Source organism: Agelaius phoeniceus, chromosome 11 (assembly GCF_051311805.1).
Source record: "Agelaius phoeniceus isolate bAgePho1 chromosome 11, bAgePho1.hap1, whole genome shotgun sequence".
In the NCBI taxonomy this organism is placed as follows: Eukaryota; Metazoa; Chordata; class Aves; order Passeriformes; family Icteridae; genus Agelaius; species Agelaius phoeniceus.
The window spans coordinates 12,314,459-12,328,624 of NC_135275.1; the positions used below are offsets into that span (position 1 = coordinate 12,314,459).

The following is a 14,166-nucleotide window of genomic DNA, read 5'->3' on the forward strand; positions in this document are numbered from 1 at the left end:
GTTACTGATTCAGCCAGTCATTGTGAGGAAACAGAGATTTAGGGTATTTACTCCTGAACTGGGAGAAGATGCATGCTTGAGTGAAATACCTGCTGTTTCTTAGCACCACACACTTGGTTGTCGAGGAGTGATTTTGTTAAAGGAGGGGACAAGGTCAGCCTGATCTGAGTAGAGGTTATGTGGGCAATATGATACTTGTGTCATTGAAAGGCAAAGGTCTGTTTGGGAATAAAGTGATCTATAAAAGATTTCTAAACCCTTGCAAAATGAAGGCAGAAAAAGCCAGAGGGGGCTCATAATTGTACTTCTCTAGTTTCACAAAACTGAGGACTGGGTTGGAGACACCTCATTTAACTTGCAATGATGCGCTGAGGTTTGTGGATGAAGAACACCTGGAGCCTGTGTCAAAGAGAGAGCAAATCTTGAGAAGGACCTGATAGAAATGAGGATGGTGTGAGGAAGCATAACCTGTGTATTATCTTATAATAGATGGAAAAGAGGCCATTTGTTGGTGTTATCTGCTGGCAGAGATGTTCTGCCAACTACCTTTGTTTGGAACTCTGGCCAAGACGTGCAGTGTGTAATTGTGCTCCAACTTCTATACTGACTGAATTCTTAGGATTTAAATTACATTTTTTCACATACAAAAGCACTGAATTTTTTTCCTTTGTATTGTTAAGGTGAAGGCAATTTTTGGTTGCTGACTGTCAGGAATGAGGAAGGGAGGACTATAGAGCTTGTGTTACAACATGCATTCTCAGTCTCTGCTGCAGCTGGCTGGCAGCAGTGGCACCTGTTTGAGCAAGATTCCTTTGGCCTAGAAGTATGTTATGTATTTTCTTTGGCCCAAGGACATAGTGTTAAGTATGTCACTAGAAGACCTTGCAGCTTGCTAAGCTCTAAATCTTACCATCAATCTCATACTTGTTTTCTGTGGTACTCACAACTATAGTGGTTTATGTACTTCCCAGATAAGAAGACTGGCATAATATGGTGGTCAGTTTGGCTTTCTTCCTCTCAGGAAGAACTTTCTTCCTCTCAGGAAGAACTTCCTAAAGAGGTTATATACTCACCCTACAGTAGTTTAGTCTTGGACCTTTCGTTCTGGCAACTTGAACACGGTTGACAGTTTCCAAATGTCTCTTCTCTAAATGCTGTTGGTTGAAATACTATTCATATCAGGCAACAGGTGTAATAGAACATAAAACATAGAAAGAATTTAAAGTGACAGAACTGATACCCAGAACAGTTGTTGGGTTTTTGTTTTTGTGTGCAACTTGCCTGAAAACCTTCCCATAGGAGCCCAGAAGTAAATTCTGACTTGGTGGCTTTTCTGACTCGTCTGATAAGATCCACTTGCCAGGTTTGATGTTTCCATCATCTGCCTGTGTTATCTGATACTCTGGAGCTGTGCTCTCACCTTTGTAATTCACTTTCCAAGTAAGACTGGGATTGAGATGTCACTCTTTAAAAATATACATTTAGTTAATGCAAAGATACAGAGGAAAACAGGGAAGAGAACTTCATAATGTAGGTGTTGGAGTTCCATTGCCTTACTCTTGGCTGACAAGAGTGAGATGCAATGTGGAAAATCTTTCCTTATCCACATGGCAAGGGAGATTGGTTGGTCATTGTAAGGGGACTACTGCAGAAAAGGGTGGGAGACTTATCCCAATGGGGCAGGCATGGGAGAAAAAATAGGAACAAACCCTATTTGTTATTATAAGGTATTTGCTATACCTATTTGCTAACCCTATTTGCTATTATAAGCCTGGGATTGGAGTAAGAGGGAGAAGAGCACTTCCCGGCTTTGTGCGCACGTGATGCTTTTGCCTCCCGTGAGTTTGTTGGCAGGTGTGGAGAGAAAAGATCCCAGCCTGGCAAGTCAGCCACCAGTGTGGCTGATGATTAATTGCCCTTTTTAAATTGCAATTATGTCAGTCTCAGAACCTGTGAATATTAATTCTGGATTTGCTGCTTGAAAAAGTGAGCGCTGATGAGACGGGTCCATTTTACTGATGTCTCAAAAGAGGGATCTGCAACCACTGGTTATTACTGAAAAGAAGGGGTGCTGTGACTCTTAGCTTTGCTTTGTGTCTGTCTTGCATCTTCTTTTCCAGTGTTTCTGTTCCCTTCTTCAGAATCCTCTCAGTGCTTACACTGGATTTTCCACACTGACAGTAAAAGGTGGCAGGCTGACACCCAGAGTGAATTAATCACTGCAAGCAATGTGAGTTACCTGCTTTGGTGGATGGCTTTCCACCATTCCTGCTGCTTTCTGAATTCCTTAGAGACTTCAGAATGAAATAGGGATTGCTTTTTTACTGTTCCAGCTCTTTCCCTTCATCTCAAATGAGTGTAACTCTTCATTCCATTATACTTGGATCTTTTGAGATAATTTTCTGATTGTGCCCTGTTGGAAGGATATTAACAGGCAAGCATCAGTACACCATGGCTGTTTGCTTTTGGTAATCGGCTTGAATACATGGATGATGAAAATCTTGGTTTCTTCTGTGGTTTGGGTCTCTCTTATCAGTCCTGATCCTGTCTAGTATTTTCTGCATGAATCAGGACAAATTGTTGCACCTTGCTTGTGCTTTAGTTTTCTTGGAATAGTAGTTATCTCAAAAAATCTTGTCATGTGTTGATTTTCACTGAGATCTTTGAAGGTGAATAGCATGGTATGTCTTTAGTAAATAAAAATAAAGCCCCTCAGAAACCTCTGGTGGTTTTTTATGTGTTTTGTTTTTAAAGATTCCATTTGAAGCTCTTCCAAGCTTTCAGTTATTAGTGACTTTAAATACCTAGTTATCTCATTGTTTGCTTGTGGGGCTGGTATATGCTGAGTTATCAAAATAACAAACAATTTGTAAGAAACAGAATTAGACGGTGGAAGTTGCACAAGTTATCTTCCCTGTTTGTTCTTCTTTTAATTCTACATTTTGTGTGGTTTTTATAAGATGATTGTTTCCTGAAAATTTTTCAGAATAGGAGGTATTAAAGATCTGAAAGTGTTGGGCATATGAATGTCAACTAATTACTTTAGTTGGTGACTGTAGTTACTGTCCTACTGAATTAAAGGCACTATGTGATAACCCCTTCAAATGCAAGGGATGTGATTTGCAGGCAGCAGGAGGGTTCTTGTAGTTGTGTCAGACTTCCAGTGAAAGGCTAGAGGGGAATTAGGCGCAGCAGAGAACAGAAAAAAGTATTTTCAGTTTTTGCTTGCTGTGGTCCTTTCCTAGAAGGCCTCTAGCAGGCAGTTAAGTATACTTTGGTCAAGACTTTTTTACCAGCCTGGGTCAGCATCAAGAGCTGACCTAAGACAGCAGGTTCAGTGTATCATTCTGGCTTTTCTGTTTTCCCCATTTTTCAGTTTTTATAATTGAATGGTAAATTGCTTGTTTTCCTATAACCCTTTTATTTTGGAGGGCTCCAAGCAGTCTTGTATGGCTACTGTTGTCCTTTGAGGTGAAAATGAAACATTTTGTTTTGTGGAACAAGGCTGTCTAATAGTGCTTTAACAACCAAGTTGGCTTTTTGTCACTAGTTCTTGTGGGTGGTTTTTTATCCTCCTTCTCCTTGCTCTTTCCCTGGTGCACTTTGTCTTTACCCTGGTGCAGTAGCTGCTTTGTCCAGTGCTTAGTTGATGGCATGTGAGCATGGTTGTCACAGGAGGAAATGGTCATTTTCATGACTGCTCTGAAGAGGTATCAGAACTGCCAGTGCCTCTGGCTTCCCAAATTGCCATTTATTGGCAGGGAGTCTGCACTTAGAAACCTGTTGGCAAAATGCAGAGTTTTCAGTAGTGTCTGGCTGATACAGAAGTTTCCATTGCATTGTAGGACTAGAAAAATCAAAACCTTCAGCCTCCATTTCTATTTGGGTATTGTCTGTTTTCCCCAAAAATGCTTTGAAAGCTTTGTTTTGTTATCAGAAACTGAGCTTTAGTTTCATGTTGCTTGTCCTTAGGATAATATTCCCTAGCTAAATGGGAACTCTGAACATTGATTTTAATTAATTGAGGGACTTTTGAAATATATATTTTTTGTTCTTGAATTGTTTCAGTAGGATTTGTTTCTGCAGGACTGTAGCAGCACACATGGCAAACCCTCCCTAAAAGACACTGCCAAGACACTCCCTGTTTTAGGTGGCACCCGACAGACAAGTCCATAGCCTGCTGCTCAATGCTGTGAGGTGTGTACACTCCTCCTGTTGACACAAGGTGCAAATATCAACTCTTCATCAAGAAATGCCAAGGAAAAGTCATGTTTAAAGACTATGCAGTATTAGAGGTGATTTCTGTCTTTAACAACATGTCTAATTATCCCTCACAGGGGAATGGTATGATACTCCAGTAATTAATATTAAAAAAGAGTTTAAAGTATCAGGTCAGCAACTAGAGATTTATATTCAGAAAGTTGAGGTGTTTTGGAACAGAATATGCTGATCATCACCATTGTGTCAGTACTTTTGATTTTTGGGGACTGAGAATGGAAGCTAAAACCTGCGATGGCTCTTTGTCCTGTTGTAAGAAAGGAAGATTTGGCTGTGACTCCTAATGCGACTTGAGAGAAAAACTAATGTTGTGGAAAGCTTGGAAGGAGAAGGGAGTCTGCCTTTGTGGGTTGGTACCCTATTTGGTGTGTGCATGTTTCTTCCCCAGCACCATGTTAGTAGACCTTGTCCTTTTTACTTGGCAGTTTCAGTGCTTTGAGCTTAAGGTAGGCTTTTCTTCCTTGGGGGCTGTGGTCTGAAAAGGATCCTGCATTTACAACTTGAGCTCTGTGACCAGTGTGAGGAGGAAGGTGGGGATGGAGGAAGGTCACTTCATCTGCTGCCTGTCTCATTTCTGTCAATGTAAAGAGCTTTACAGAGACAAGTAATATTTTGCAATTGAGTTTCTCTTTTAAAGACACTCTGATGCTAATGTTGATTTAATAAGGTTCTCTCGTTCTCTCTCCTTGCTTAATTTGAAACGTCTAATTTTGTGCTTCACAGTTCTGAACACAGCATTAGTGAGGGAAGAGGAGCCGGAGGCAGGAGGAGCACAGTGCCACACCAGAAGTTGCCAGGGGAGATTGATTCAATAGAGTGAAAAGGTGCAAAAGGTTATATGTCCACAGTTCAGAGCAACGTGATGGTGGTACTAATGAGAAGAAGAGCTTGATCCTTTAAAATGTTTTAAGATCTCTGTGGGTGTATAACAAACATGTAATGGAAAAGGGAGCATTAGAGTGTTGGTTTCTTTGAGTGGATTTTTCTTTTGATTTTATATGTATGTAATATATAATATATGACAGGCAGGAAGGAAAATATTCTGAGATAAATAGACATTTTAAGGTTTTTATTTTAAAGGTTGTTTTGTTAAGAGTGGCATTTATTTTCAGAAATGTTGAGAGGTTATGAGAGATTGTGAATTTGATCTGGCTAATTTATTTTGGCTGAACTTGAACGTGTGTTTTTCCTGCTAGAATTTTATGCTTGTGGAAGAAGCTATTGACATGGACATTTAATACCTTTGTCCTGGGGATAAATGCAAACTCCCCAAAACCACAGTGCCAAAAGATTATCTAAAATATTGTACAAATAATAGTGGTAGTGAAAGCTTATTCTTTGCCTCCTGCTTTGTTAGTGTGCCTTTCCTCTTCCTCATAGGAAACCACTCCTATGCAATGGAGTTAAAGCCTAATTTGCCTCTTGCTTGAGTTGGATGACAGTTCTTCACTCAACTGAGCGGACAGAGTAAAAGGAGTACAAGATGTGTTCAGCTTAGTTTTATGATAAGCTGCCAACATGCTTCTTTGAAAACCTCATTAAATTGCAATTAAAAATTTTGAAGGAAAAAAAAATAGGCCATTTCAGTCAGTACTTGATAGATGAGTTTTTGGTTTTCAGTGCTGGCCAGGGGCATGAGCTGCTTCTTGCAACTGGAGCTCAGTGGAAGCTTTGGTGAAGTCTGACCACAGAATCACCAAAAAACAGCTGCCAGCACTGGAAACTGTGAGTGATGATTCTCTGCCTGGGTTTCTTTTATGCCCTTGGTCAGAGAGAAGTGTCTGCTTCCTGATTAAAGCTATGTATAAGACCCCTACCTCCCTTTCTTCTCACATTGTTTCTGGTGATAGGACCTGCTTTTACCAATTTCTTCTGCTGAATTTGATAGCTACCACTGGATTCTGCAGAGTTATCTCAAACATTTGGCTAGGGAGTGCACTTGACCATGCAGGCCTGCATGAGGAATACAGCTTTAGGCCCAAATGTTAGTATAGATTCTATAAGAAGCCTGAACTGGCCTTTGAGGGTTTCTATTCTGCTGACTTTCAGTGCCTATAGTGACTGGACTCCAGGAATATTTATCAGATCACTTGCCTGTCTGGTTATTTCCAGTCTATTGCACTGGCCAACTTATTTGATCAATAAATCAATCAATCAACAGGTTCTTAAAATTACTTTCATTGACTTTAGAGGTGTAACATACAGAAGGAGTCTACAGAAAATAAATTATTGTATGTGTCCCAACTATAATTACAGAGCAAACAGAGTGGAGATATGTTTCTAACTAGTATGTACTACAATAAATACAGCAATCTGTCTTAAGGTTCTGTGATACTATGTTGTATTGACTCTTTAAATTTGCAAACTCATAGAACATGAATCTTGGCTCTCTCAGGTCATCTGACTGCTATATTTAGAGCATACCCTATTTTAAAGCTAAATTTCAAGCTTCTTGCTTTTGATTAAAAGGTCCAGAAATAAATATTTTTCCGGTTCCTTAGCATGTGACATAATTTTTGAGCTTTAGGAACTTTGCTGTCAGCAAAATGTTTTCTTTTCTTAAGGAAAATTTCTCAGAATGCTTAACACTTCCTGCTCCACCTTCTTCTTGACAATACCAACACCTGGTTCATGATCCTTGTTGACAGACTTCCAGGTACTGCTCCTTCAAAGAAAGAGAAAATGCTCTCCTCCTGAATTTTACAAACCATCTGCCTTAAGCAAGAGTGTGTTGCATTGCCCAGTAAATGGTCATTGAATCAGCTTTGAATTCTTGTAGTTCTTAGAAACATTAAGCACTTGCACAATGGGGAAACTTCTCTTTGCAAATTGTCCTATCAAATGGAAGTCAGAATTTTGCTGGCAGTGACATAGATTTGTGAGTTGATCTTGACACAATCATGCCCTGGAGATTGCAACGTGAAAATAAAGAATGCAGTTTTACAATAGCCTCAAATCCTTGTTGTTGCTGAATCTACACTCTTCTTTTTGCAGATGATTTCATTATGATATACTTGGACTTCATTAAAAGATGCAACCATGCAGCATTTTCTCTTATCACAGCCTTGAGAGGAGCCAGTGTGTGTGTATTTGAGAGCCAGTGTATTCTCTTCCTAAAACACACAGTGGGTTGCAAGTGCTTTGGAAGCAAGGATCAGAGTCTCTAGTGGACATTTTGTCTGTAGCTCAAAACCACAACTTAATTGGCAGCCTTTTCATAACACTGTGGCTTAGGAAGTAGGGCAATGCTGCAGGTGAAGATGGAGGTGCCTTTGCAGAATTGGTTGTTGGGAAATTTAGTGCTGACTGCCTGTGTGTCTTAAGTGATTGGAGAAATAAGGGAGGTTGAGATCAAGTTCCTCACTTCTGTGCTTTTAATTTCCTGGGTAGTATCTGATTATTCTTTCCATGTGTTTTTACTTCTTAGGTAACACCTTACTACAAGTGTGATTATATATGTGGACTATCCCAGACCATTTATTTTGAGTCCCCTATGCTTTATGTGGTCCTTCCAAGGCATTGTAATCCACATGATTTATACTAAATGTTAATTACTGTATGTCTTTCCCACACACACCTTGGCAAGTTGGTAGCTTGGAATCTGCCCCCAGAATGATAGTGACCCTGTAAGGCTGTGTAAAGTGTGCTTTGTGTATGTCTGGGATGAAGGAGCAGGGAAAAGAGTAAAATTTACAAGGCTGTCAAAGGGATAAAAACAAGCTGTGTTTTTTGAAAGTGCACCTGATTGTCCACCTGCTGAAGAATTCATAGACAGACAGAGGATGCATGACTGTGGCTGAAAGCTTTCAAGAATTTTCTTAACAAAACATGTAATTACAACAGTCTCTCTGTATTAAAAAGCAGCCCCAAAGTCAACTGCATTTCTTTTAAATGGTAAAGTATTTGCAATAATAACTTTGAAATTAAAAAAAAAAGTTTCTAATCTGGTGGCAGGAAATTTGTATTCATTTTACTGTGCTGGCCTGTATCTATTGGTTGGTGCCTAAACATATCTCTTTTTTTCAGGGGCAGGTAAAATTTGTGTGCGGTGTCTGAGAGCAAATGTGGTAAGGGAATTCCATCTGAACACACAGGATTCATAAATTTTACTGCTTGGAGGCACTTGGGTTGATTATGAATGCCATCTTGATTTTTTCCAAAGCACTGGTGGTGTGTGAGGTACTATGTTTGACTCCAAAGTTAATATATTTGGTATTTAGGAATCTGGCAGGAGAGAGCTCTGTCCCCCTATGCAGGCACAGCAGTGAGATTGGGAGGTAGGCATGCATAACTGTTATTTTCCCCTGTCTGTCCTATCCCTAGAAAGCCATATGCCACCCTTAGGCTAGTGTAATGGGAGTCTGCATTAATGATTATGAGCTAGAAATAATCCAAGAAGAGTTGAGTGGCCTTTGTTTCTTGCTTTACAAGAAATACCTCATTGACTCAGTCTGAAATATATGCTGGGATCAAAAGTCATAATTAATACAAAGTTTCATGACGCCTTTTCTTGAAGTTTTGGTTGTTGGTTTGTTTTTTTGTCCTAAATTGGTCAGGGACTTGGAGATTCTTAAGTCTAATGGGCAGAGTAGGAATTTAAGCAAGAAGATAAAAATTTAGAGCAAGTTGTTGACTTGCCTACTGTCAAAAATAAGCATCTTGAGCATACATCTCTAGAAAACCTATGCTCTGCAAGATTTCTAAAACCATTGAATGCCTTGTCTTTTGGCAGCCTGCAAAATGAAAACTGTATGTGTGCATGTATAGAAATGGTGATGGGAAAAGGAGAATGTGGAAATGGGCTGGAGTATTAAAGCAAGCAATGAAAGCAGATGGTTTTCTTTGGATTTTATAAAATAGGTTTCTCTTAATTTTGTTTTAAATGAAAACCATGAAACGTCACCATTGCAAACGTATTTGTAGCTGTGCCATAAGCATTAGGATGCAGTTGTCCCTGAATCATAAAAGGGCCAAGGTTTTTTGGCTGCTTCCCATCTTCATGTTTATAGAATTGTGTATGGTCTGTATGCATTAGAGTTGAGCAATTTCATCTCAGCCTTTCCTCAAAATTGATTGCTGTTCAGTGACTCTTCCTTCTCCATTGTCAGTTGGTTATATCTCAGACTCTCATTACATTTAATATTCATACTGCTTCAATTTTTCACTAAACTGAAAAGAGTTGAAGAATCTGGAGTGGATACTGAATGTCTAGATATATTCTTCAAATACTTGAATTCCTATCATTCTGGACCATGATAAATTTAGAGCTGGATTACTGCTTTAGGAAGAAGTGACTGTTTGCTCATTCAGTGATGAAGTCTGGTCATCAAGATGTTGGAAAATGTGCTGCAGAGTTCTTCAGATACTGACATGAATGTAAAAGTTGTTGCCAACAGCTGCCTTGGGTTTTGGGCACCTGCTGCCTCTCATTTCTTGCATCTCCCACTCTATCTTCCGCTCCTGAAGCTGGCAGTGCCCCTAAAAATACTCTCTGTTGAGTTCTTAAGTAGGAGATCTTTACCAAGCTGGTAGTCTGGATTTCTGAGTCATTGGTCACACTGCAGTGCAATCTGTTCTGTGACAGTTCTTGACTGTGGCAAGGAAATGGACCTCAGGGGGAAGCTGGTTCCAGTCAGGTAACAAAGGCATTGTCCTTCCAAAGGCTGCTGCCCTGTGCTGATCCTTCCTCCCTCCCTGCCAATCACAGAGCTGTGTTTTGATTGCTCACTGCCATTTTTGCATTTCCCCAGAGAGTGACAGATTTGAGTGGTGTGCATGATGAGTAAGGCTGATGTAGTGTAGTGAGTCTGGGAAAAATAGCTGGGAATTGCCCTTAGGAGTGAAATACGATTTTGGTGCTGTTTTCTTGATGCCATTGGAAGTTGGACTGTTGATGTGAATGTGGGAATAATCAATGCTCAAATGTGGAATTTGCAGAAGCACAGATGTGTTACTCCTGTAGTTCCCATGTCCAGTCAGAGTCTTCTCCAAGTGTCTGTATGAATCCCTTGGACAGAGGCTGCTGGTTTGGACTGAGGTCCTGTTTCAGTAACCTTTTGTTTCTGATACAGTTAGGAGGAATGTCTTGACTGGGTTTTGACCCCAAACAATTAAGTCCAGTATTTATTCTGGTTCCTGTGGTTGCTGTCCAGTGAGTTATCTGGAAGAGGAAAACAAAACCTTTTCAACAGAAGAGTTCAGGAGTATTGACCAAGGGTGTTGAAAGATGACTTGTATCCCAGGGCTGGAATTATAAAACTTGTAAGCTGCCATCTGGGAGCTGGAAGTGAAGCTCGCTTAGGGAGCAAGGAAACCAGATATTGCTCATTTCTTAAATGGATTGCTTAAAGTTCAGAAAGATTAATGGATAAGCTGTGTCTGTTGTTACCAAGGCTGGTAAATGCAGGTCTGCAAAGACATCTTGGCACAGGCTTAGAAGTTAGCAAAACTTAAACCAGTAGCCCTCTTGAGTTTTCCTTTTTATATTGTTTTATTAGTGTATTTTATTTAGTCAGGGTTGGTTTTTTTTCCAATGCAGCAGTTTGTACTACTACACATTCTAATTTTCCTGTTTCCATTCAGTGGAGTGTATCTATTCCTATTCTTGGAGTAATAATTTTTCCTTCTCCTGAAGGCTGACAGAGTATTGGCAGCACTGCAGAAGAGATGCTCTGTGATTAGTAACAGTGTTATATTCTCTAAAACCCTGATTCTGCTGCTGTACATAGTATCTTATGGGGCACATATTGGTGGTAGGGCTGTTCCTTCTCCTTGCTCTCGTTTCTCAGCCCCTGTCCAGTGTCACTGAGTTAGTACCTTTTGTTTATTTTGTCATGTGAGTGTTTGTCCACCAGCAATGTATGTCATTTCATGGCTCAGGCACCCAGGGATGACAGATGTACATCCAGTAAAGAGTTAGTGGTGTGCATGACCTACCTGCTGAAATAATAGCAGGCACCATGAAGAGTGCTGTGTTCCTCCTGTCCATCTGCTGAGGATGGACAGACCTGTAATTGCTAAAATGTAAAAATGAAATTAAACTCATCTGTCCTGACTGTAAAAATCATCAGGAAGAAAAATGTTACTCAAACCAGGCTTTTGTCAGGATTGGTCAGTGATTCCCAGTAAGCACCTGTTGTGTATTGGTTTGTTTGGCCAAGGACTTGATGCTGCTATATCAAACCTGTCTGCAGAAAGGGGGATTGGCTTCCCTCAGCTGAAATGTAGATGTTCAATTCCAACCCTCTAAGCTGGTGCAAAGGATGAGGATGGACGACACACATATCTGATAACACATCATCCCTCAGTTACATGAAGTAGTGTCTGTGTGCCATTAAAATGATGACAGATCCCATAAAAACATTACCCTCCACTGTCTGCTCCCTCTGGCAGTGAACTATGACCAAGAGGAAAGTTCCTTGTGCCCTGCCAACTCCCCTCAAATAAATAATCATAATGAAAAAGGGCCAGCCATTCTGAAGTTTCTGCTTAGCCAATGTGCTGCTGATTGAAGGTAGCCCTCAGAGGCAGGGAAGGCTTGCAGCCCTTGACAGCAAATGAGAGCTGTGCCTGCCTCATAAATGCCTTGGGTTCAAAAGGAGAGGTTATGGGTATGAAATGTTTATCATCTTGTACTTGTTTGCTGCTGCTGGCTTACTGTGTAAGTAAAAAGTAGTAGCAAGTAAAGAAGAGGCAATACTGCAGCCTGTTTTATCTGTTTGTCTGCACACTTAAATAGGCTTGTGGGCAAAAGAAAAGGAGCAGGTGGAGGCAGCTTGGCTTTGACAGAGGTTTGGACTCTGCACTCAAGAGGTTTTCAGTTGCTTATGAAGGGGAATCTGGTTGGGAACCTGATCAGACAACTGGCTTTCTGTTAGGAATCACTCTGAAATTGTCCATGGCAGAAGATGACTTGCTATGTAGGTCAGCTTGTGCATTCAGAAATGTCCTTTAAAAGATTACTTGTTCTTGGCATGTAATTGGAAGCAGCACAGTTGTTGATCACCTCCTTTTGAGTCTGCCCATCACTGGCACATTCACTGGTGCATGTTGTGTATCAGCACCTCTAACACATGCAGCACCCTGCATGGCTCCTGGAACTGGCTGCTTCCCAGCTTCCTTGGCTTAGCTCCCACCCTAAATGGGGGTCCTGCAGCAGGCTGTGGGGGTTTGCTCTGGTTTTGGTTTAGGGGGTGCATGTGCCTTTGTTTTGCTTTAACAGCACAGTTCCCAACAGGGGACAGCACTGCATTGCTTAAGATGCTTGTCATTTTAAAGGAACTTTTCTAAACTTGTCATCTTAAAAGCTATAGTGCACAGCAGCAGGCAGCTCCAAAAATCACTGATTACTCTTTTTCTTCTCTTTCCCTTCCTTTCTATCTTGTGCTGTCTTTATTCCAAGCCTGTGGATTTGGATGCCTGGGTAAGCTCTCTTTTTTGTCTGGATCTTGCTTATTCCAAGTGTCATGTTGTTACTGTGCATGTACAGATTGTTATTGCTGAGCACAGATGCAGGATTTTATTTTCTGTCATTACATTTTAAAAGGTGTTCAGCTAGAAAATTGCATATTATTTCCTCCATAAAGATTTTCACTGGTTCCTTTTGTGTAGCTTACAGCTGCTGAAACCAAACTTGATCTGGTGATGTGTATTGTTGGCTAAGAGAGTAGCAGAAACAGGAGGAAATGAAGGTTATACCAGTATTGCTTTTTAAGGCCATGAGTTGCATCTGGTTTCTGAAATAGAGCCTGGTCACCTGCCTTCAATAGAATGAAAGGTAGGACAAAAAGCCAGTGATTTTGTAGGCCCTGTGTCTGGAATAGTGATTGCAGACAGCTCCACAGTAATGGTGGTATTTCTGCTGATGCCAGTGGAGGTTAAGTCAAGGCTCCCCCATGGCTACTTGCTTGGTACAAGCCTCCCTGTAAAGTTCTGCTATTCAGTCTTGGGTATGAAGTACACAAATTGCCTCTTACTATTTCAGTGTTGCCCTTTCAGCTCTGCCATTCCCTTTAGACTTGGCCAGGAACATGCCAGCTAGCTAATTTTGGAGTTAGCTCTGTTCCTCAGTGAATTTCTGTCAATTCCTTCTTCTCATCTTGGAGTCCTTAATAGCATTTGTTTTTCTCCCCTGCCACCTGGACTGCTACCAGGACTGGAAGAGACTTGGGAAAGCATGAGGTATTAGAATTTGCAGTTGTGAAGTGTGGCAAGCTGAGGTGCCCAGCCAAAACATCTCTGCTGTGCTGCTGCAGAGATGTAACTGTACCTTTGGGGGGAAGCTGATAGCTCCTCTCAGCAAAGACAGGATGATGTAGAAACTAGGCATTTGATAGACTTGAGATCCTTTGCTTTATCCTTGTAGCTTATTTCCCTGTGTTGCTTCTGACTGATTATCTAGGCATCATCTTGCTAGTTTGTCTGTGAGTGGTGGAAGTGCTTTGCCAAGAAGATAAATATTTTTGCAGTAATCTTGCCAAGTGCTGTGACTTGCTTTTAGGAAGTATTCATAGGCTGAGGTTTGGACCTTTCCTTCTAGCTTGAATTGCCCTTTGTAGAGAAAGAGTTTTTGGGTTTTCTGTTCTCCAGAAGAGTCTTCCCAAATCCCAGAAGCCAAACAGTAATGAGGAGAGAGACAGCTCAGTGGTAGCTGTCAGCTGTGGGCTGTGCTAACACTGCATTTTATTCCCAGGTGCCACGTTCCTTACTATCATCTGACCCTGCCAATAAGCCTTTTTTTTTTTTTTCCAAACAGATTTCTGCCCTAGTTTTCATTTTTAACAAGGTGATGAGGTGGGACTGTGATTAAAAATAATAATAGTGATATTTTGGGGTGCAACAAAGCCAAAGGTAGTCTGGGAATGGTTATAGCTAGAGTGAAGCCCAGCT

At 40.8% G+C, this 14,166-nt stretch overlaps 1 protein-coding gene across 2 annotated transcripts in view; it reads left to right on the forward strand.

The window, feature by feature from the left end:
- CHCHD6 (coiled-coil-helix-coiled-coil-helix domain containing 6) overlaps window positions 1-14,166 on the forward strand; it is a 110,697-nt gene that overhangs the window by 20,218 nt on the left and 76,313 nt on the right. For both annotated transcript variants that reach the window (XM_077184807.1, XM_054640457.2), the window contains exon 5: window positions 12,680-12,700. In XM_077184807.1, the coding sequence (XP_077040922.1) occupies window positions 12,680-12,700 (21 nt within the window). The remainder of the gene's footprint in view (window positions 1-12,679; window positions 12,701-14,166) is intronic.